The sequence below is a fragment of the Stegastes partitus genome, unplaced genomic scaffold (assembly GCF_000690725.1).
Source record: "Stegastes partitus isolate 25-593 unplaced genomic scaffold, Stegastes_partitus-1.0.2 Scaffold407, whole genome shotgun sequence".
Classification (NCBI taxonomy): domain Eukaryota; kingdom Metazoa; phylum Chordata; class Actinopteri; family Pomacentridae; genus Stegastes; species Stegastes partitus.
This window is the reverse complement of record NW_007578138.1, coordinates 224,282-248,670: the sequence shown is the minus strand read 5'-3', so window position 1 is coordinate 248,670 and position 24,389 is coordinate 224,282. Positions and strand designations below refer to the sequence as shown.

The window sequence follows — 24,389 nt, the reverse complement described above, 5'->3', positions numbered from 1 at the left end:
ACTTTTTGCTGTTGCTTTTTCCTCAAGTTTTTAATCTGTAAGAATGTTTCATATTTTATATCATGTCTTGTAGTTAAAATCTCAGTTTGCAATGAAAAGCACAATACTTCTTTCTCATTCCAGGAGAGTTGATGGAAGGCAAATACTCACATATACTGGATCTGAGTATATGCTGTGGGTAAAGTTGCTTTCTATACTCGAGTAAAGTTACTTTCTTCTGCTGCTTTTTGCAACGTTTTTATGAACTCCATAAAAATTATAGTATACTGTAAATACAACTGTGTGTGGTGGAGTGAAAAGTACAATATTTATTTCTAATTTCAGATCAAGAGAATGTGCTCAGATATACTGTCTTTGCATTCTTAAGTAAAGTTACTTTTTGATCAATTTTTTAGTCTACAAGAATGTTTAATATTTTATATCATATCTTTTAATTAAAATCTCAGTTTGCACTGTAAAATTAAAATACCTATTTTTCATTTCTCAAGAGTTGACAGAAGGAAACTACTCACACATACTGTATCTGAGTATAGGCTTTGAGTAAAGTTACTTTCCGCTGCTGCTTGTCACTAAAATTTGATGAAACCTAAAAGAATGTAGAATATTTTATGTCATGTCTTGATATAAAATCTTTGTTTGCAATGTACAGATAAATGTACAGACACACTCAATTTATGTACTTGAGTAAAGTTACTTTCTGCAGCTACTTTTTTTTTTTTTTTTACTAAAATTCAATTAAATCTAAAAAAAATATTTTACATTTTGTGGAGTGAAAAGTACAATATTTCCTTTTAATTTAATTACTTAAGTACAATATTACATTTAATTTAATTTTAGAAATAAAAGCATATACTAGATATATTGTACTTACATACTTGAGTAAAGTTACTTTTCACTGCTGCTTTTCGCTAAATATTAAACGCAGAGCTTCATTTATTGTTACTTTTCCTTATTAAAATTAATTCTGTGTCTACTTTAGTATCTTTTTAAACACTAGAAAGTAATGAAACTACTTTTTGTAACGCTTCAAACAAAAGTCCTGTTTTAGAGCTTCATTTACTTCGTGCAAAGTAACGCGTTACTCTTGTTTTACGCTAATTACAGTCTGACAGTCAGATGTTTGGATCAACCTACGCAGTCAACCTTGGATATAAAGCCTCGGCACTGACAGCCGCAGCAGCCAATCAGCTTCGAGGAGGCGGGTCTCGTGGCCCCGAGGCGTCCAATCAGATCGCTCGGTCGGCTATCGATTCAATTTGTCTGAAGCAAAGTTTTTGCGTCTGTCGCTCCTCCGTTCGCTGGACCTGCCTACTGCCTGCTGCCTGCCTGCCCGCCGCCGGGAGCAAAAAAAGCGAGCAGATAGAGGAAGAAAAGGAGGCAGAGTTGGAGGAGGGAGAAAGAAAGAGAGAGAGAGAGAAAAGAGAGAGAGACAGAGAGAGAGAGAGAGAAGGAAGCCGGGGGTGGACCGTTAATTTCATCCACACACCGTCTTTTGAATGCGCGGAGGAGCTGAGCTGCTGTGAAAACATCACCTCGCCGAGGACCGGGGGAGAGACGAGCAGAGCAGAGACACGCAGCTTCACACCATACATGTATAATATGGATCAGTATGATGGAGAGAATGACTACATGCAGCAGGAGGACGACTGGGATCGGGATCTGCTCCTGGATCCTGCATGGGAGAAGCAGCAGAGAAAGGTGAGACTCGACTTCCTAATCGCTCCGGTGCGGAAGTGTTGGACTGGGAGGAGGATGGGGATGATTTTTAAGGCTGATTTGACATTCTAATACTTTACCAGCAGACTGAACTGCACCAAAAAAAAAAACCCACCCACAGGCAGCTTTAATTATCACCCCCATTATCGCTCTGTTAATCACCTGTGCGCCAAAGCCTGCGCCAAAAACTTTTCCTCGCCCTCATATTCTATCCCAGCATGGCATAAATGAAATATCCTGTAGCAGGCCTACCCTGGGGAGACAGTAGAAGGGTAGAAGGAGGAGGAGGGGGAGGAAAAACAATTAAAAAAGAAGCGCACAGGACAGGCCACCTTTCCAGCGCAACAGATGTCAGCCATGCGCTTGACTGCATATGCTGTGTGTGCGCCTGGCCCCTCCTGTCATCTGGCTTATGATGCGACGTGGATTAGGCCATGCTTAACAACCCGGGGGATGGAGTTTGTGTGTGTGTGAGCATGAAAAGGGGGGTTAAACCCACCGTTACTCAGTTTGTGTGGCCTTAAATTAGCGATTTAACCATTTTACGCGCGGATTTTACGCGTTTTTTTTCCATCGCCACGTTGACTTTTTGGGGCAAATTAGCAGAATTGTACGTGTTTTGGTGATTCTTTCCCGCACTGTAACGCAAATCTAGGAGTTATGTTGCGCTTCTTTTAATGTCTGAGCTTTGTGTAACCTCTCGGATCTGCTGGCAAAGATTACATTTGCGTAAAAGCTCGTAAAATACATCGCGATCTTCTACACGCAGCTGCTCCTTTTTCCACTCTTGAGTATGAATGGTTTCGAGAAGGGGTGCTACTCTTTTTTTTTTTCTTCTCCTTCTCCTGCTCCCCATACTTTTCCTCCGCTTTTGAAAAAAAAAAGGGGGAAGAAAAACGCTGTGGAATCTGAGTAAGCGCTGCGGTTTGGGCTGGGCTTGCATGGGAGCAAGCGTGCCCAAAAATGGTAATAATCGGCCCCTCTCGCTGCCGTTGGAAAAACTTTTCCCCAAAGTTTCTTCTCTCTCTCGCACTGCTGAGGCTCTCGGCTTTCTAGTTTCCTGGATTATGTCATCGGCAGGCTGCTACCGGTAGAAAGCAAATAAAAGGGAAATAAAGGGGGAAGGTATGCGGCAGGGCTGAGGTCAGGTGTGAACAGAAGACAGCAGAGGAGCTCATCGCTGCTACTGCTGCTGCTTCTTTAGTGCCTTATTAGTGTAAAACGTCTTTATGTAGTAAAGAAGAAGGTTGCACAGGCATTTTGGTTCAAATATGTGCAAAAACTCACACTGCAATATTTTATTTTTCAGCAATACATTAAAAAAAATTAAGGAATTTTCAACCATTTTCACTCAAATAACTCTATTTGGAAATAATTATTCATCCTAGAATGATTGGGGTGATTCTATAGGGGAATGTATCTGCATATATATTTAAAAAATAGATATTTAAAGCTGATACAAGCAAGTTTTTAAACTTTCTAATATGATGTAACAATGGCAAAAGCATCCAGAATAGCTTTGTGCTTTGGATTACATTCAGATCTGGCTGTGCACTCCTCATACAGATCTTTGTGGTGCTGCTTTAAATGGTCAAACAAATTAGCTGCTGCACACTGAGTTCTTGTTTTGGGTCAGCTTCATCCTCTTGTGTGTCTTTTTGCAACTGAATCTTCCTTTTTTAGTCTTTCTCTCTTGTTTGTTGCCCATTTGTCTGTGCACATGTGGAATGCGCATGTCAACAAACTCAGTGTTTTGTGAATAAAGTTCAAAAGAACTCTTGTGAGTGATGTTCTGTCAGACAACTTTTTTAGGAAAGTGAGCTGTTAGAGTTGTCTTCCTGTGTCAAGCAGCAGAGAAAGAGTCGGTTTGCTTCACTCCACGGTGTCGATGTCGAAACGACGCATCGTGCAGCTCGAGTCTGGATCTTAAACGAGTCATGATTGGTGGTGAAACGCTTTCCTGTGATGACCTGCACATCTCTGCGCCTGCATGACCCTCATAGATCTAATCATCGCTCGCGGAGCAGGAATGTTTTATTCATCCACTCCTCTCCCTCCACAGAGAGCCGTGATAAGTGGTTATGTCGAGATCTGACCAGACACATTCACAATTACAGGCCGAGGAGGATGACAGCGAGCCCCTCCGGCGGGCTTCACCTCCGTCCTCAGCCCCGGGCGCCGCGACGCACACGTTCATCCATATGCATGTGTGCACACACAAAACTCCTTCCAGGCTTCAGCAATGAGCTCTGCTGCTGATGAACAGATAACCTGGAAGCCTTTCATGTTCACTGAGTCGCTCCCTGTAGCTAAGTCTTTTATTATTCTGTTCTGTTTAGTGTTTAAATGCATCATCGAGCTGCTTCTTAGGCCTTGAGATGAAGCACTGTGGAGTGAGACTTGGGCTGCAACCAGCGGTCATTTTCATCGTCCATTAGAGCCCGATCGATGCGTTGACCGGCCGACATCGGACTATCATAGATGTATAGGTGTCTGTTGTCTGATATACACGAAGAAGAAGGCGATGTTTTACAAGACGTAACAGAACACGATGCTTAAGACAGTTTAGAAATGGTTTCGTCCCATAGTTGGTTCTGCAGAGCAGCTTGATTGTTTACCGTCTGCAGCACATGTAGCAGAGTACGTACCGGAGTCGAGCTGTGTCTTTATTGTAAGCTGCTAACTATGTTGTGAAATACTTTGCTGAAGAGTTAACAAACAATGACCACCTTCATTTTCTCATTTTATTCCAACTCTAACATATATATTTAAACAATATTTGCCAATATATCTGAATTTCTTTCCACCTAAAATCAATATCGGCCCTGAAAACCCAGTAATGGTTTGGCCTTGTTTTTGAATAGTCTGCCACTTATTGTCTTAATTGGTTGTTTGGGCTTTAAAATGTCAGAAAATGGTGACAAAACTGTTGTACAGTGTTTCCGAAAGCCAAAGATAACATCCTTAACTCTTTCATTTTGTCCACAACTCAAAGATATTCAGGTTACTGCCATAGAAGAGTAAAGAAACCAGCAGATGCTCGCATATAAGAAGCTGGAAAGTGAGAATTTCAACTCAAACTAGTTAATCGATTATCAAAATAGCTTACATTTAGCGTGTGTGTCAATGATAATTCTCACTGTGGATTGCCCAATATTAGCCTATCACAGGTGTACAGGTGTCTGCTTAAATGTTGTCCGATATAAGATAATCAGAAGGTTTTCTTTTGCAAGACGTAACAGAACACGATGCTTAAGACAATTTAGAAACGGTGTCATCTCATAGTTGGTTCAGCAGAGCAGCTTTATTGTTTACTGTCTGCAGCACATGTAGCAGAGTACGTACCGGAGTCGAGCTGTGTCTTTATTACAAGCTGCGAACTGCATTGTGAGATACATTGCTGGAAAGTGAATAAGCAATTTCAGAATCATTTTCCTGTTTAGATATAACTCTCACATAAAAATATAAATATATGACAATATCAGCTGATATATTCGACTGTCTGATCTCCTCAAATTGATATTGACCCCAAAAATTCAATATCTGTTAGGCCCTATTGTCAGGTGATGTGTCAGTTTTTGTCTCAATTAGTTGTTTGTTCCATAAAATGTAAAAAAAAGAAAAAAGATGGAAAATGTCCGTCAGTGTTTCCCAAAACCCAAGATAGCGTCCTTCAATGTCTTGTTTTGTGCACAACCCAAAGATACTCAGGTTAAGAAATAATAGAATATATTAGAATTCAAGAAACTGGAAGCCAAGAATTCCAACCCATAACAGTGAACTGATTATCAAAATAGCTTGCGATTAATTAGAGAAAGAAAGAAATAAAGAAGGAAACGGCAGCAGTTGGTAATTTGTCTGTTTTTTGGCATCACAGTGGAGGCAGAAATCAGCAGTTCTTATCCATATAACTGCAGCTATAACAGCTTGGACACTGCTGCACTTCTCTGTAGCCTGAAGAACATTCCCTCTTTTTTTTCTATTGTGAAGTGATAATTAGGCAGCAAACACTTTACAAGCAGAGTAATTCAGTTTGAGACAACATCTGTCAGGGTTTGATGCCTCCTTTAGAGTGTGGAAAAGCTTTGAAAAGTACAAAAACTCCACGAATAAAGACGAGCGAGTTGTGCAGGTCAGGACTTTCTGTCAGGCCCCCTTATTTTGCAATTCGCTTTGACGCACTCAAACCCAGCGCGTCAAAGAGCGTTTAAAATATTTCGAGTCCGACACAAGTCTTAACCTGACCAACGGGTATAAAGGTATCCTCTTATCTTGGAATCTTAATGTCTTCCCAGGTGTCTCGGCTGCTCCGAGGTTACTCAAAGCATGTTTTCACCTTCTAACCTGTGGCATCTTAAACGCCCCCTCTGATTTTTTTGGTCAGTTTTTTTTTTTGTCTGTTGTTTTTCCGTAGCTGGAAGGTGGAGTTCAGGTGTTAAATTGTCCAGGTTTGTCCTTATAAGGCTACGAGCTGCCTCCTGCTGAAGCTCCCACCTCCTACTTCCCATCTCCCACACCCCGAACCTCGGCGTTCCCAAACACTCCCAGCCCACACCCACATTCCCCTGCTCCGACTACAAGCCAGGTCACAGATAACAGCGGCTGATTTCATGCTTTGTTCTGTTATTTTTTTTGCCCATAAAACTCTGACAGACGTGAACCAAACCCTCCCGCTGACATTACAAGTGGAGAGAAGAAAAAAACAAAAAAGGCTGAGCTGTGAAATATCTGGTTTGTCTCTTGGTATAACTGACTGATATGATGGACTTTCTTTGGCAGCAGCAGTGTGTTTTTCAGTACATTTCTAGGAGCCGTGATGCCAGACCGGATTAACCCCACAGTGAAGGCCAGCAGGCTTTCCTGGAACTTGTCTTTCTGTGTGACAGATATGTGGCAAATAAGTGAATCAGACATGGCTTTGACCGATCGGTGCTGGGCGGGGCTGTCGCCGCATCCATGTACAGTAGCTGACATTGCACAGCTCCTGGAGGAAACAACACTTTGAAACTGTGGCTTTAAAAAGGCCACAGCTGCAACTTTTATGTAGTTGATGTAGTCAGTCGGCAAAGAAATCAGGAAATTATTTTAAAAATCGATTCATTTTCTGTCTGTTTAACCCACCGGCGGGTTTGAAAGGCACGTTACCTTTTAAAAAACACAAAAAATTGCACCATTTAGCAAAGCAAGAAGCTATAAAACAGAAACTTTCCAATGGTTCTTGAACTGCACATCTTCTCCATTGGTAAACTGAACCACATCAACATTGTAATATTTCAATTAAATCGCTTTATCCTTCATTGAAAAATTGACCAAAAAAAGACCAGTTGGCACAAAACAGATTCTGTAAAAAACAAAAAATTCTTCACACCTTGACACAACCGTGGAGCCATTAGTGATTCTGCTGTGAACAACAGTCATGTGGCAGAAATTCACCGACTTTTTTTTGGGAACCAGGCTGAACTGCAGACAGCGTTTACACAGAGCAGATAAACAACACAATTAAATGTTCAGGGTTTTTTTCCCCCCCTTTTTTTTTATGATTTGTGGCTTTGTAAGTTTGTTATACCTCACAAAAGACATGTTTTGGAGTTTTCCTACTTCTCGCCATGGTTGTTTAGTTTCCACAGAGCTGCAGGATTTAAAAAATGAGCACAAATGAGTCAAAATGTGAGCAAAAAACTGTTAAAAAACTTAGCAGATGTGATGATTTCCTGCTTTTCTTTGTCATATTTTGTTGTAAAATGAATATTTGGGGTTCATCTTAGGTTATAGGGCATAGTAGTGGTCATTTTCCACTGATTTCTGAAGGATCAATCAATAAATCAACTAAAAAAAAAAGCATCTCTAATCAGGAGTCAGCACTCAAGAACTTCTAAACTACATTATCACACGGCTTTCAGGAAACTGACTCAACACATTAATAATCGTGTGACGTCTCCATTCTAGTAAGAGCAGCAGGATGAGTTGCGTGTTTTGTTCCACACTGGCAGCTGTTTGCTGGATTGCATAATAGGATGTGTAATGTCAGCTCTGGCCACCTCACAGAATGCTTCCTGTCATCAAATTCCTCTGTTCCCATCATGCACCTTTCGAAACGCTGCCGCCTTTAACAAAAAAAAGGAAGAGTGACAAAGCAGGGAATGTCCCACTGCTGCTCTGCTTCAATGAAGACACCCTGTGCTGACACGTTGCCTCTTTTTGCTAAATAAACCAAGAGCAGGTTGTCACTTTTTATCCTCCACATTCAGTAAACGGTGCATCATGTGATGTTTTCCACTGACGGCCGATGTCACCCAGAGCTGCATGTAATCATATCATCAAACTCACATGCAGCTATTATCATGTGACTACACGGTGCCTGCAGGGTATGCTGAGCCATGAAAGTGTAGCTTTATGAGAGAGGCAGTGTTATTTACAGCAGTTAATCTTATAAATCAATAATATTTGTAGAAAAACAGCGAGAGAAGCATCAGCACAAGACTGAGAGATGAGCATCCACAAAACACAACACCGGTTTTGTGTTTCAGAGTGAATTTGTGCTCACAGATTTGCAAATGTGATTAATTTTTTTAAATAAAATGAGTACATAAATATCAAATCTCCACCTTGTAAGAGACAGTCTGCAGGTTAAGAGTTCACATCTGCTGATACAGTTGTGGCTCAAACCTCCTTAATTGCTGCAGCTTCCTGAAAACTGGATTTCAAATTAAGACTCTTCTCGTAACCTTTGAGTATTTCCTGCAACATGTGCTGCAACAGAAGCTGTATTTTAAAGAGTCATAGTTTAATCTGAGTTGTGCAGTCAAGAATGCAGCTATTTTACTTCGTCAGAGCTTCGTATTAGTGCTGTTGTGATACTTCCTTCAGTACGATATCTTGAAAAATATCAATATTTTATTCCGTTTTTTAACATTTTGTTTCAGCAACAAGGGCGTTCAATTTTAGATTTTTGTTAAAAGAAAATATAACAAGACAGTGACATCTTGGTGCAGGTTTTACTAATATTGAAAAAGAGTAGAGACACTACATACTGTAGAAACAATTACATTTTTTCTATACTTTTTTTTGACTTTTTTCCTGTTTGTTCTAAACACTGTCTGCAGTTCAGCCGAAAACTCCATGATTTATTGTCATGTGACTCTTGGCTGCAGCGGAGTCATTAATGTCTTTGTGGTTGCGATAAGAAGCACAGAATTCTTTGACTTTGACAGAATCTGATTTGAGCGAACATTTTATTTCTTGCAAATTTTTAAACAAGACATGTTGAATAAAGTAATTTTTATGGAATGTAATTTTAAGACGAGGTTTGGCAAATTTTCCTGATGTCATGGCATGTCAGAAATCAGTAGTTCAAAGACTGTTGGAAAGCTGAAAATCTGACTTTTTTTTTTTTTTTTCCGTTTTTTTTTTTGATTAATTGTTTTATTTTTGGGGATTTTTTCAACCCCACCTGGCTTTTTAATCTGTTGTTGTGTTTTTTTGTTTTGAGGGGTGTGGTCTCTCTTTTGTTCTCGAGTCTCAAAAAGTGTTTTGTTTTTTTTTTTCAAAAAAAAAAAAAAAAGTTGACATGTTGACGCAGACCCTGTCGTCTCGGTTGCCGCCTCTGTCTGATTCAAAGACGCTTCAGGGAAATGAGCAACCTTCTGTCTGTCAGCGGGAGACGCTTCAGTATCTCAGCCCCTTAGTCATCCGTCAGGGCGGCTGCAGCTCAAACATTCAAAAGGTCACGCAATCGAACATTTGAGTCAAAGAAATCTGAACAGAACTCTCTGGTGCCGGTAATCCTGCATCCGTTCGCTGTCCTGGTTGATGCAGCCGGACTATAAATCCCAGCAGGACCCCCAGAGGAGCCGCCGGTCGTGCTCCGTCTCGTTTGTCCTGATTGATGAGGTCGCTCGCTGACATCCATTGAGCTGCGTGTCCCCGCTCGGCGATGGAGGGGCGTCCAACTTTTGTTATTCAGGAATTTTCCATTGCAGATGTACTCCTAAAAGTAATTGGACTTACAACGGAATTCAAAAGTTTGAAGCTACCCAGAATTATTCATGATTTGATAGAAATTTTAGAACCAGAATCAACTTTATTGGCCAAGTCTGGGTTCATTTCACTCCAGTTTTTACTCTCTTACGGACACAAAATGAAAAATCACACGTGTATTTAAACAAGGACAACAGGTTATGGAAGGAAAATGAGTGTTGAACTGCTATGTACAAAAACAGATATGTGTAAAGGAGCTATATAGACGAAGTGGGCTCATGATGGTCCAATGGAACAGAAGGCAGCATTTCCGGGTTGAGATATAAACACTTTGACTCTCACTGGAAGCATTTACTTATCAGCTGCCATTTCCCATTTGATCAAAAACCGAACCCTTCTTTCTGATCCCAACCTGTTTGTCTCATTGTCTTCCTTCCAATGATCTAATCTGGGATTCAAACCTGAGCTTCCTCCTATAAACTCACATTTCCCCCGACTCCTTTCCTCTTCTGTGCTCGTCCTGTAAGCCGATCCTGCACGTCCAGGTTTGATCGAGTACGTTTCATAATTAAGCGAAACATCTCGTTATCTGCTGTTAATGAGAATCTTTTCAGTCAGGGCGAAGCCATCTACTCTTTATGGCCTTAAGCTGCTGGCTGATGTATGGGCTGTCAGGAGACGCTGACCTGTGTCTAATGACTCTTACATAACCCGATGCACCTCTCGGGGAGGGATTTTGTCCCAGTGTGGCTGAGGAACTGGTGTCAGTGTTTATCCAGGAACATGTCAGCGCGACCGCTCACAGGGAGATGCTTTAGTGAGCTGTTTTACTGCACGTTTACTGCAGCAGCTTTGTGCAGCGCCAACAAGTGAATTTGATTGTAAAGTTGGTTTATTGATAAGCCGTTCCGACTGAAGAACTGGTGGCACTAAACTAGACACTAATGATTCCCAGATGATGCATCCTATTGACTTTTGGGGATTTTCTCTTACATGAGGGAGGCTTTAAGTAGAGTGTTATGAAACTGTTGTGATTCCTTCTTATTTAGAGCCACTCTCACATGAACCTTACATTGCCAGACCTATAGCTAGAGCTCTGCAGAATGGTCTGACTGCACCTTATTGTCGTTCTACGACACAAATAAAAGACACTCTGGTTGTTTTATTTAGACCAGTCATCTTGGATGCTGCTAAGCCCAGGATGCAGCAACGGTGCCCCCTATCTGTACAGGGCTGCAGAATGGTCTGACTGCACCTCATTATCATTCTACTTTAGGGAAACTGCCTGGTTGCTTGCATCACCTTAAACCAGTCACAGTCATAACTACAACTTTCCCTGCTGGGGGATTAATAAAGGTTTATCTTATCTCGTAATTTGTATGTTGCTCAGCCCAGGATGCAGCAACGGTACCCCACTGGAGTGTCAAAGGGATTGTTTTGGTGGAACATTTGCACAGGGAGGTAAATATTAAAAGGACTGAGCAGGCCTGTCTTATTTTACTGTGCAAATCGTATTGTTTTGATAGATTTTGTGATATGAGTCATAATTTTATTAGAAGTGGGATTTTTTTTTCATTATTTTTCCAGTGAAACACGATTTTTGCTGCAGTCAGTACCACACAAGCACTTTCTCTAACATCTGGCGAATGTGATTTCAAGGCTGAGGCATCTCTAATAATGCCTAATTTATAATGGTATGTTGAGACTTGTTTACTTTATCAAAAAATTACAGCTTCCTCAATTTGGATGTTACATTTGGCCGTGTTTGTGAATTGTTGAGCCCTGTGCACGGCTGGTTGTAACTCTCCATCTGACTCACTTGGATGTACGCTTTGCCTCCTCACATGCCAGAGGTTTCCATATTTAGCAACTGAGTAATCATGTGCAACAAGTTTCAGACTCATTTCAAATCTTTGTTGTACATCCTGTGTGTTTTTTACGATGCAGCGGTGCAGAGCCAACGATTGAGAAAACTATTCCCCTGAACCCCGGCACCGCTTCTCATCCTTTCTTGGTCTGGAAAACATTTTCATTCTGTTCATCCCCCAACAGTTTCTCCTTTATTTGTTTCAGGAAGGTGAACGCTAATTCGTCCTCATCGAGCCGAGCACCGCGTCGGAGTTTTTTTTTAAAGAGTCCACTGTTTGAAAAGTCAAATGTGAGCAATTACCAGGCTCTTATCTGAACAGCTCCCAAATGCCAGGGCTCTGATGCAAATTCTTGCATAGCTTATTTTCTCAGGCTCGGGCACCAAATTTAGAAACGTATACAGAAATCAGCTCCAAGCTCTCGGTTATAGGTCATTAAAACAGTTTCAAGGGCCATTGTGCAATGAATTTTAACGACTTAGTTTCGGGGGTTTGGATAAGTCGGGCTGCTTTGCTTCATTTGCAGTTCCATAATTGACAATTCATCCTGCACAGGCTGGAGTTTGGCTGGATATTTTACAGCTCTGTGGCACATCGGAGACCCCCAGACTGAGAGTCTTTGAGATTCCACATCCACCCTGGGAGTCGGGGTCAAGGTGCATTTCCTGTGGAGCAAACAGTGCACGGCAAAGAGAGAAAAAAAAAAAAATGCTCCGCCACGTCTGGAACCACTACACGCTTACGGTCACATGTTTTCAATAGCATGCGACCCAGAGGGGGTTTTATAGGTGATCTGTCTGCATGTTTCCAAGGAATTTTCCTGCACCACATGGGAAGGATGTAGTGGAGTCTTTCCTCCGCTAATGCTATTAATCAAACCACATGCGTTCTCAAGTGCATGAAGCCTCCCTTTGAAGCCGAGGGGAGGGGAGGCGGAGGGGGGTTCAACTGTACTAGTGAACATGTGAGTGTATTAGCTTGTAAGCCTCCTCGTAGGAGCAGCTGCAGTGCGTCTCCCGATACGTGGAACAAAAAAAAAAGCTTTGAGTAAACAGACACCGTGGTAAAAGCAGGCAGCAGGCACACCTTTCCATTCAGTAGCTGTGTGGGTGGAGCTCAGGGTGGGGAGGAAGGAGAGGAGGGGGGGAGGCGGCGAGTGGAAGACGAGGCTCAGACAGAGGAGCTTTCAGGTCCCAGCACAAAGAGAGTGTGTTCAGGAGGCCATCCTTTGTCACATTGTCAACCTGCAGTCAATAATTTATCATCGGCAGCCAGGACGGAGTACGAGCGATCAAGTGACGCTTTCCTCTTCAAGGGCTTCCAGGGTGGTTCCCCTCTGCAGCACGCAGCAGCTCTGGGTTACCTGCAGGATGTAAACAGCTGCACCTCAGAAAAGTAGCACGCTGCCAATTAGTCCACATCTAAACTAGTCAGGTGCATTCAGTGTTTGGTTGCTTTTGTTGCACCGCACAGTTAAAAAAAAACTTCTAACCCTCAAAACCTGCCAGTGGGTTTAAAAGGCATGTTTAGAAATAAAAATAAAATAAAAATTACACCAATTGTCAGAGCCGGAACCTGCAAAAATAGAAAGATGCATCTGATTTGAAGCTTTGTGACACAGACTGTATAAAAGATGGACGTAGCTTCTGTGACGTCACCCGTTGGTTTCTGCACTGAGAACATGAAGCCAGGGTTTTCCTACTTCCTGGTTGACATCTTGGATTTTTGGAGCCAGTGATGCAAAAATTGTCGGAGGGGGGGCGGAGCCATAGGAGCAGCGATTGGTCAGACGGATTGAGAGGCGGGCCCTCTCTGCCCGCCCACATTTACCGCCTTCTGCTCGCTTCATCTGTATGGTCGCTGCCGACTGTCAATCAAGCCAGCCATGCCCCTTGCCCCGCAACATGTTGACGATTTTTTAAAAATTCAGTGTTGATTTATTTTCAGATTGGCCACCTGATCTCTGGATTTGACCATGAAAACTAATAAGAAACAAATCCTGAGCTGTAGGAATGCAGTATTTCGTGATCTGTGATCACTTCTTTTCCAGTTCCAGTCTATGGGAGCCAGGGCTTGTTGGAGCCAGCAGCTAGTGGACGTAGTGATACTGCAGGTTTTTGACACTTCTGGGTTGGCTTCATTTTTCAGGGCCGGTTGCTACGTCCATCTTTTATACAGTCTATGCTTTGTGATGGACTAATTATTTATCACATGCTGTTATATTCGAAAACTTCACCAAAACTACACTTAAAATCATGACATTTCTGCAAAATCCCTACGTTTTACGTGTAGTTTAAACATTTGGGAAAAAAGTTTCCACTAATGAGACTCTATAAAAAAGCAGAAAAGTACTTGTTGCACCCATGAAGCCATCAGTGACTTCGCTTTGACCAACAGTTACATACAGGCTGTGTCTAAACCAAGCAGATTGGAGACAAGTTTGGAAATAAATTAAAAATGTAAGTGGTAAATTATCTACAGAATGAGGAGTCACTTTTATTTCCAGTATTGGTGACATCTGTGTGCACTTGAAAAACATCTTTACATGCTGATTTCAGCTTTTTTCAATGCTTTTGTATACAAATAATCAAACAAATTGAACCATTTATGACATTATAACTTTGTTAAACTGCCTAAAAGACATGTGTGAACTCTCCCTACGTCTAGTCATGGTTGTGATGTTTCCATAGAGGTGCAGGACTTTATGTTGGAGTGAAAAATGAGTCCACAGTGAATAAAAATGTTGGCAAGCATGGAGCCTTGTGGGAGTTCAGCTCATAAAGGGCCACCATAAGGAAGCCTTCTACCGGCCTGAGCTGTGTGTTTGAGGGGGAGCTGAAGGCAAAACAGAGATAACAGAGGCACGGAATGATGTCCGTTAAGTTGATTTTGTGTTATTGAGTAATCAGTTATTGATTGATGAGGCTGTTCAGAATCTGCATAGTTAATTACAACACACATAAAAAAGAATGAGACTTCATAGGACGCCATCATTCCACTACATGTTTACGTTAAAGATGGTTGTTCTCTGCTGTGTTAACACTTTATTTAAGTTCAAAATCACGTCTATAGAGTCTGTAACTGAAGGTTTGTTTTTGCTCTTTCTGTTCAGCCTTGGAAGCCGGCACACTGACTGCACTGCTCTTCTTATGTTTACACAAAATCTGCTGATGCCGGAAGCTTATCAGCGCATCACTTCCCACATGGCGCAGCAGTTTTCCCCGGATGAGTGTAACCGATGCTGGTGCTGTAGAACAGCAGGAGCAAAAGTGGAGGTTAAAAGATCACATACAGACGCATAAACTGTCATTTAAGATACTTTTTAAGGTCAAAATCTCCCCGTAACAGAACCTCTCTCCTCCCTGCTTGCACCACTGTGTTCCACCATCGTCTCCAGTATCTGTCCTGTTCTGCACAGATGTCAGATAGTTCTGAGGAAAAGCTTGTTCTTAGCCTGAGCTTGTTGAACTCTCCCTCCAGCCTTATCAGGAAGCCCATCTTCCACTGCGCACAGGGCGGTGCGTCACTCGTGTTTGCTCTGCGTGTAGTAAACGGCCGAGTGCGGCGTTGGAAACAATGAAGGCAGGATGTTTCTGAGGCTTTTATTTACACTGTGGGCAATTAAGTCTAATTCAGAGGGAGTTCAATCCAATGCAGTGGATCGGGCTTCCTTGGTGGCCGCTAAGAGAGAAGAGGCTAAATGTGCAGAGGTTAGAGCCACAGTGGGTGGAAGGCAGATGAAGCCCAGGATGATGACGGCGTTGTAAACAAATCAATCCTTCAATCTGTGTTAGTGAGGAAACACAGTGTCGCCATGAAAATTGAGGCCGGGGGCTGTTTGTTGTGCAGCCGCCCTACACTTCTCTAAAGTGGGACGAGTATCGAACGTCTGGATTTCAATCAGCGACCGCCATCGATCGTCTGGCCGCTCGACTCCCTGCAGGCGCGTCGCGATACAGTTTGCACATTTAGATTCTGCAGCAGCTGCTTGTGCGCTTCCTGCAGGATTAGGCCGCACGCTCCCCACGTCGCTTCATTTGCGACAGTAAACAGCAGCAGCAGCTTCTGTCAAGTGCTCGGATCTCATTACGAGTTGTAAGAGACGCCTCCCCTGGTCAGCTCCACCCCGAGCCGAGCAGCAGGGCGGCCCGGGCTGTGTGAAGCTCTGGCAGGTGCTGTGAAGAGGGTGAAGCAGCAGCAGCTGATCCTGCAGTCCGTCTGGATCTGCGGCCGCTCAGAGCTGCTCTTCAGAGGGCCGCGCTGTGTTCACGTCCTCCTGAGCTGTTCTCTTTTTTTCTGTTTCCACACCCACACTTTGGTTTGCTCCGACTTCTCCGTGACCCGTTTCTTCCCTTTTCCTCAGCTGTCATAATTCCAACCTCTTCCAGCTCAGAAAAGCCAGAAGAGAAACACAGATGCCCACAAGATTTTTCTTTGCCCTGCAGAAAGTATAGTGTGTACTTGTTTTACTGCAGCGTGAAGAAAAAACATCTTATAGAGTACTGTGCAGATCTGGAGGCAACGTTAGCATAAAAAATACATTAAAAATACTGTCACGTTCAAAAACTGTAACAAGAGTGAAAATAATAAGGAATATATGTAAAATAATCATATTTTTAGCTGATTTAAATGCAGTAAAACAGTCATTTTAAGGTCCAACATTGTGAAAGAACAAATAATTTGCTATTAAAAAAGAAAGTTTTAGTCTTTTTGTTACAGTCAGTGTGTAAATTAATATTTTTTTAATTTATAGATATTTTTCATAATTTAACTAAACAAAGAAAATGTGCAAAATAAAAAATATCAAAATTTAATGTACAGAATTTTTTATTTTAAATAATGTCAAATTATATAATCAAAAAAATGTCTGTAAAATAAGGATTGTTTTTGCTGATTTAAATACTGTAAAAATAGAATAATTTTGTGGTCAAATATTGTGAAAAAAGAAATTATTTGTAATTTAAAAAAAAGATTTTTTATGTGGACTATGATTAAAGTTTGGCTTTTTTTTTTTTTTACAGTTATCATGTAATAAGTATATTTTTTCTGTGATTTTGCTCAATATTATCTGTAATTTAACAAAGTAAGGAAAGTCTGTAAAATAACAGTTTAAAAAAATGTTAATTTCTCAGTCCTTAATATACTCAATTTCTCTTATAAAAAACAGCAAATATCCATAAAATAATATTTTTAATGATTTTAACACTGTAAAATTAGCGTAATTTTACGACCATAAAAAATAAAACACAAAAAAATACTATCTAAAGAAAATACAGAGTTTTATTTACAATTGTTGCCCCATTTATTAGGATTAACATGCAAATGAATATAAATGATGAATTAAAAACAACAGAAATACATATTGTTTTCATTGTTGTTAGTTGTTTGGTCCATAAAATGTGAAAAATGGTGAAAGATGACGTCTTCACATGGTGTGTTTTGTAGTAAAGAGCAAAGACTTTAAGTGCAAACATAAAGATCAAAGTTTGTGTTTCGGTTTTATCGTCCAGGTGTTTTTGAAATCGGAGCCGACGGAGCGCTCAGAGCTGAACTCAGAGATTTGTGGTGACATTAATACATCACTTTGTTTCATATTGAGGTCAGACTGACTGGAGATCAGCTGAACAGGCTGCAGAACTTGATCACAGTTTCAGTTTCTGGTCTTTTGTCGGCGCTCGTCTCTCCTGAACGAAACTTTCAGTTCAGGTGAGTTACTGAACTGAAATCGTCGTCGCTTCTCTGTTTGACTCACATGTGGAAGTTATAATCAGGAAGCATCGTTTTCTTACTTTGATTTCTTTTAAAGAATCCCACAAATAAACAGCACAGCGTCTGAAGTTTCCCACCGACTCCAAATCGCTGCTCACATGCTCTGTTTATATAAAAAAAGGTAAAATAACGACAAATATCTGTAAAAATGATGCTATGAGCTGATTTCAATGCAGTTAAACAGTAATTTTACAGCCACACATTGTGAAAGAATGAATGTTATCTACAATTTTGTTCTGTTTTTTTCACATTTAACATATTTTTTTTCTGATTTAACTTGATATTATCTGTAATTTAACAAAACAGAGAAATTCAGTAAAACCACAATTGAATATACATCGTTTTCCTTTTAAATATAAAGAAAATATCTGTAAAATAACAATCGTTTAAAAACAATAAAAAATATTTACATTCAAAACATCAAAAAGGTATGAATTAACTGTTATAAAAATTCAGATTTGTGATGTGTAAACATGCATGTATGCATATAAATTATACATTTTTCTGTGATTTTACTGCTTATTAACTGTAATTTTACAAAACAGCAAAATCTGTAAAATAACAGTAAACTGTTCAGAAAAAACAATCTGTTAAAAACTTTACTTTTTGCAGCGCACATACAGAATGTTTTCATTTTTTTGCTGATCAGTGTCCAGTTTTATTTTCCAAAACAACACATGTTGAAGCAAAGAGCCACATGTGAACACCGTCATATGTTCTCTGTTTATATGGGACAGAATGTGAAGCTGCTGCATCACGTCTGAGGTTTAAAGTTGGAATCAGTCGTTGAATCCTTCCAGTTGAGATTAATTAGAATATTTACTTAATGATCTCCTTGTTATTTAGTTCAGTCTGTTGATGAAGTTCGAATTAAAACTTGAGATCAGCGACTAAACTGACGTATTTTTCCAGTCATATTTTATTTCTTTAGGAGCCATTTTCTCAGATACTATGAACGTGAGGTTTGTTTTTCATGATGCTTGATGATTTATCTACAGTTTGTCAAACTCGCTGCCTACTGACGCCTCTCAGAGCATATTGCTGACACTCTAACCTGCCAGGTGACGTCCTGTGGCGGATGGAAGCAGCACGGGGGAGCTAATCCGTTAGCATGTGTGAGCTATTATGGTTTGGCCGAGAGGTCTGATGTTGATTTATGAGGTTTTAGCCGAAAAAATGGAGACATTTCAGCCTGAATTGATTATTCAGAATGAAGTTAACTTTCAGCTGCGGCCGGACACGTTTTGTTTTCAGGTCCAAAGCTCAGGAACATGATATCTACCCAAGTCCTGAAGGAATTTTATTCAAGTTTGGCTCAAACGTCCACTTGGACTCAGCGATGGGCTGATTAGCATTCAGTGCTCAGAAGTCACTGTGGCCTCGCAAAATGAGTTTTCCGCCGTATATATTAATTGATACGCAAATTAGGACAGAATTTTACACAAATATAGAATAAAATAAAATAATGAAGTGAAGACTATTCATCTCTAAAAGGTCAAAGGTCAAGTTCACTGTGTTATCAGGATGTTCTGCACAAACACTTTCCTGGCTGCTATTCAGCATCACCATGTTTCATATTTTTATGAATACTGAATTGGTAACTCTAATCTTGCTTATTAAATTCCTTAAACGTTTTTCTGTGTTTATTATGTAATTGTGGCTTTAAACTGCATGTGTACAACCACAAGGCAGTCATTCTAGTTGTTTGTTTTTTTACTCCACCAGCATCGATCTGTGCTTTTATCATCAGATATCTCTCCAGTCAGATCCTCTGAATGCAGTCAATGGATTTTTTGTTGTTGTCATTTTAACAGAATTTATCCAACAACAGGACTTTAATTTAAAAAAGGGAAAACATTAGCAAACAAAATGAACAACTTTACCGTCTTCTGCTCTTTCTTTCCAGATAATGTCTTAACAGTCGTATTCATGCCATAAACCTCTGAAATGCAGCCTGCTGCTGACTGCGGCTGAATAACTGATCAATTTTAAATCAAGATTGCAGTTTAAAACAACGCAATTAGCAATAGAATATACATCATGCAGCAGGCTTGACTCAAGCTTTAACATGTTGGTTGGAAATGCTGAAGTTTAACTTTTACTTTTAATCAAATGCAATAGTTTTGTCAGAAAAATCCCAGTTAAATATCTCCCAGCTCGAACACCGATGCCGTCACTCTGGACTCTTCTGTTAAAGTTACAACAAAGAACTGAACTGAAATTTTTCTGAGCTAATTTGGAAACAAAAAACCTTTAATAAATTCCCATTTGATTAAAGTTGTACCTTGTTGTTCAGGAGAAATAATCAGAATGTGAACTGAATGTATCAAAAAAAGCAATAATGGACTCAGATTTAAGTCATTTCTCTTCAACTTTAAGGTTTCTAGTAGTTCACGCATGTTATATTTAAGAAAAATAAGGACACCAGTGTGCAAAAGAACGTACAAATTGTGCAGTTTGAAGAAATAAGTTGCACAAATTTCTGGTATTTACAATAACGGTGCAAAATGTTGGTGTTTACAACAAAAAACGAGTATAGAGTGAGCTTTGTACAGGGTTTGTCGCTGTATCCGCCTGCAGTAGAACATATCTGGAGAAGTCTTTTCTTTCATTCTTCTTTTTCCAATCAGAAAGTAAGCGAACACAAAGCTGTGGGCACCCTCGGGCTCAGTGAACATAGATGTTGCTCGGCGGTACAATGGCCTGAGCGCGACACATACAGTACAGCTGATGTGTCCATGTGTTGAACGTGTCCTTTGTTCGAGCTCAGCGTCGCTCCTCCTCCTCCCAGCTCAGCATTTCTCTCAGTCAGGTGACGGTCAGCAGTGGTGGGAAAAAAAAAACAACCAAAAAACGCTGCTACGGCACAAAGCAGCCGCCGAGCCGCAAACCGGCAACACCGAGCTCCTGCTGACTCATGATTCCTGCCCGTGTGGAAGCGCGGCCGTCGAACTTCGGCTCTGTTTGGGTTGGCGTCCTGGAGACGGAGCGGCCATGACTCGGGACTTTCGGCCGCGCTGAGTCGTGATAACAAGTTTAGTTCCCGTCGAGCGCAAAGAAAATCCTCTGCGGTTTGCCACCTGTTCAGTTTCAAAGTTCCCAGAGCTGCACAGTGAATAAACACATTTCTTATCACGTCTGGCTTTGAAACCCACACTGAGGCGATAATGGTGAAAACTCTGAGCATATTCAGCTCCTCTTATGTGTGTTTAAGCGCCATAAAGCCGAGCTGCAGCTCCAGCCGACCGGGGTTCTTTACAGACCGGCCTTTGTGGGCCTCTGCTGCTCTGAGCCGCTGAAGCGAGCAGATACACGTTCACGCTGAGCTTTTCACCGACTTGTTGCTCAGCGTGGCCTCTTTGATGGCCGGCCTCTATTTGAATAGCATCTGCACATAGATTTGCATCCGATTTGTGTGCTGCGAGATCTGCACAAGTGCTGCATCTTCTTATCGGCTCAGTTAGACTTGTTTCCCCGACGCAGACTTGTTTGTCGCCAAATATGGAAACTTTACGGAGGAGATAGAAGTTGTCTGCAGCTTCTAAATACACCGTGCAGATGAATGCTGGTTCTTTATTGTCAGTGTTGGATGAATGACTCGGATCCTTTAAAGGTGGAGTCTGCGATTCTCAAGAAAAACTGGTGATGTTTAGCTGGTCAGCATATTTAGTACCGTAATTTTTGGACTATTGGAATATAAGCCGTACCCACTTACTTTACCGGGATATTCAATTCCCCCGCCCTGGAGCGAATACCCAGCCGCCGCCACCGCGCGGCACCCCCAGATATTCGGGATATCCGTCATGAATTGGGGTCAAATATCCAGAGAACAGAACTTGCTGTTCAGACCAGCCCTACATATACAGGTGTCCACGTCGTAACATGAGATATTCACACAGAAAGAGTTTTTAAACTTTGAATAAAATACGTTAACGTACACAAATACGCACCGTAAATGTTTTTTTCTTAACAGTGCCTGTAACACGGCTGGTTAAACAAATAAAAACTACAGCATCCTACCAGGAAAAGTTATTGATCACTATCTTCATCTTTCTCCTGCACTAAAACCACTAAAGTCTTCAGTGTTGGAATTGAATCCTCAGAATTACTTCATCACTTCCTCAGTCTCTCTTTCGTTGTCGCTCTCACTGTCACTTTTGTCTCGAGGCAGATTCATAAAAATCCATAAATTAGCCACATCATTGTTTAAGCCGCAGTGTTCAGTGTGTGTGAAAAAAGTAGCAGCTTGTAGTCTGGACATTACGGTAGTTCACTGACATTGAAAATACATTGTTGTACATATTTTAAACAAATGCATATTTACATTTTTCCCCCTCTAATAGTCTGTTAGTTTCTTCAGTATCATCAATAATTCTTGTGTTATGACGTCAGCTGTAGGTCGGCTGAAGTTCGTACGACAGTTTTAACGTCAGAAAAGAGAACTTTAAGGTATCGCAGAACAAAAAGGTGGAGTTTTAGTGGCAGACAGCAGCAGCAGCAGCGTAATGCACGAGCACTTTACATCTGTTCACTTCTCTCCTGCTCCCTGTGCTCACTTATGTTGTGTTTTAATCCATAAATAAAGCTGCTTGTGTCTGTTGTCAGATAATGGACCAAGTATGAAGTAATGACTGAAACACGGTTCATAAAGTCTGAATGTTAACCAGAGAAAACCCACTAAAGTCCTGATTTTAACGTCGTCTGGCGAACCAACCGTACGCACGAGTTAAAAACAACGACTCTGCTTTGTTTTGGTGAGATTTTTATAGGATTCCAAGCTGGTCAGAGACCCAGTAAAGAGACAAAGAGTTGCTTTAGCTGCTTCGTGCTTGTTAAATGTCCACCATGTTGAACTTTGTTGTTTTTTTTATGCAAACAGAGATTTAATAGAAACCTGGATTTATTTTGAAGCTGCTCTACTGACTTCAATTCTGTCTTTATTTTATTTTTTTTTGTCATATTGGAGTTTCCAGTTGAACTCTTTCAGTTTTACACTTTAATTTGTGAACCTTTTGTGTCTATTTCAGTCTTGTGCTGCTTTATAGGAAAACATACAGTCAGCCAGGATGGAATGAACCTAAATTAAATGTTCATTTGCTTTTTTTGGAGGAAAATTAATCATTCACATAAAACAATTAATCAGTAAAAGAGTTTCCAGATTAACTGATGGAAAAATGATCATCACTGTTTCCCTGTTTGTTTCTCATTTACTCACTGAGGACTCTGTATAAATAAATAATAGCTGATTTTTTTTAGTGCATATGTCCTTAAATGGAAACTGTGAGGAGAATTTCACTGAATCTGATTTAAAAAATGAAAAAAACAAAGTCTTGAATAAGAGTTACAAACCTTTAGGTCAAAATATCACAGCGTAAAAGTGTTGGATTCAAACTTATCTTAAATCAGAGATAAAAATGTATTTAAATCATCGAAAAATTGGCATTTTTGAGTTAATTCTTGTAGATTAATCAAAGCAACTGGACTTGTTTGAGTTCCTTGAAGACGTTTACCTCTCATCCAAGAGGCTTCATCAATGACGAGAGGTGAAACGTCTTCAAGGAACTCAAGCAAGTCACGTTGCTACGATTAATCTACCAGAACAGCCGTGACCTGGACGACTGAGGATCCTCACAGACATGCTTGAGTTAAATTGAATCTTTTTTAATTCCTTTTGAGCAGACGTTTTAATGTAAAATATGACTCTATACCAGCCGTATAAACAATATTCAAAGCATACAGTGAAGTACAAGCGTGAAGAAGTGTCAACAACATCCTTGAACATCCTCCTCTGATGTGTTTGTGATGCAGCAGCAGCAGCAGCGTTCAGACGGTTTTTGCATCCGCTGAATCTGAGGTGAACCAGGAAACCTCGCAGACGCTTTCCTGCTCGTAAACTTGTGCTGCGTGGGGTGTGTGTAAAACGTGGAGTTTTAAGAGCCTCCGAGCTGTTTGTTTGTGGGTCTCCGTGGCTTTCGCGGTCGCCATGGCAACCGCCCCGGCGTCGGCTGCTCTGCGGCATTTTCACAGACGAGCCGCTCTTTGTTGAGCGAGCCCGGCGGAGGAAAGAGCCATTACCACACTTTGACTCCTCATTGTGACACACATGAATATGCATCAGGGCCACAAGAGAGTAAATATCAGTCTGCTGCACACAAAGGCTGCTTTTCTCCGTCGCTCTGCACTTTTTTTTTCGGCTGATGCACAAACTCCGTCACATGTGTCGGAGTGTGTTGGGCTGCACCTACGACGGCTCTGCAGCTTCTCGTTTAGCATATATACATATATATTTTGCACTTTGTGGTGCATTCACATGTGCACACACACACACACACACACACACACATGCTGAAGCAGCAGCCGAGGCAAAAGATAAGTGTAATGGAATGGGCGCGCTGAGTCGGCAGTTTTGCGCTAACAGCCTGTTTGAGTGTCTGCTGGGATGGAGGCTGCACCTGAGAGACCGTCGCACTCCATCACCGGCCGCAGGATCCAGGAAAGAGAAACTTCCTCCTCTCTGCTCCACTCAGACTGGACACTGTGTTCAATAGAGAGAGAGAGAGAGAGAGAGAGGAGGGTCTGGAGATACCAGATTATACGACTGCACCATTATAGCAGCCTGGGAACTGGGCAGATCTGAGAGCTGCTGTTTTATTCGCTCTGGCACAAGAAAATCCTGTGAAACTGTGGCTGCAAGGAAGCCGGGGACTAAAACAGGGGATACTGTAGAGTTCAGAAACTGGAAAAACTGGAGAATAACAGCAAATATCTGTTATTATGTGTGCTTTGTCAGATCTTTTCATTTTTGATCAGATACTCCATCATGAAAGTTTTCTGCACTGTATTGCAGTTTTAATCGTTTAATTGTGTTGTTTTGTTGTTGGTTCCAAAACTCTGGTGTCAAATTTAGACTTTCTTTATTGTCATTGCACAAAAACACAACCGTGAATCTGGCAATGAAATGTTGTTGCTTGGCTACTGGAGAACACAGAACTGGAGCTTGTGAGGCAGTGACTTGTTAATAAATACTGTAAACATCCATCAATCCATCATCTATACACC

The 24,389-nt window shown here is 41.0% G+C and overlaps 1 protein-coding gene across 3 annotated transcripts in view; it reads left to right on the top strand.

Moving 5' to 3' along the window:
- Window positions 1-1,386: 1,386 nt before the first annotated feature.
- actn1 (actinin, alpha 1) overlaps window positions 1,387-24,389 on the top strand; it is an 86,683-nt gene continuing 63,680 nt past the window's right edge. For 2 of the 3 annotated variants that reach the window (XM_008285529.1, XM_008285530.1), the window contains exon 1: window positions 1,387-1,698. In XM_008285529.1, coding sequence (XP_008283751.1) covers window positions 1,591-1,698 — 108 coding nt within the window. In that variant the 5' untranslated portion in view covers window positions 1,387-1,590. The remainder of the gene's footprint in view (window positions 1,699-24,389) is intronic. The other variant, XM_008285528.1, reaches the window with a different exon arrangement.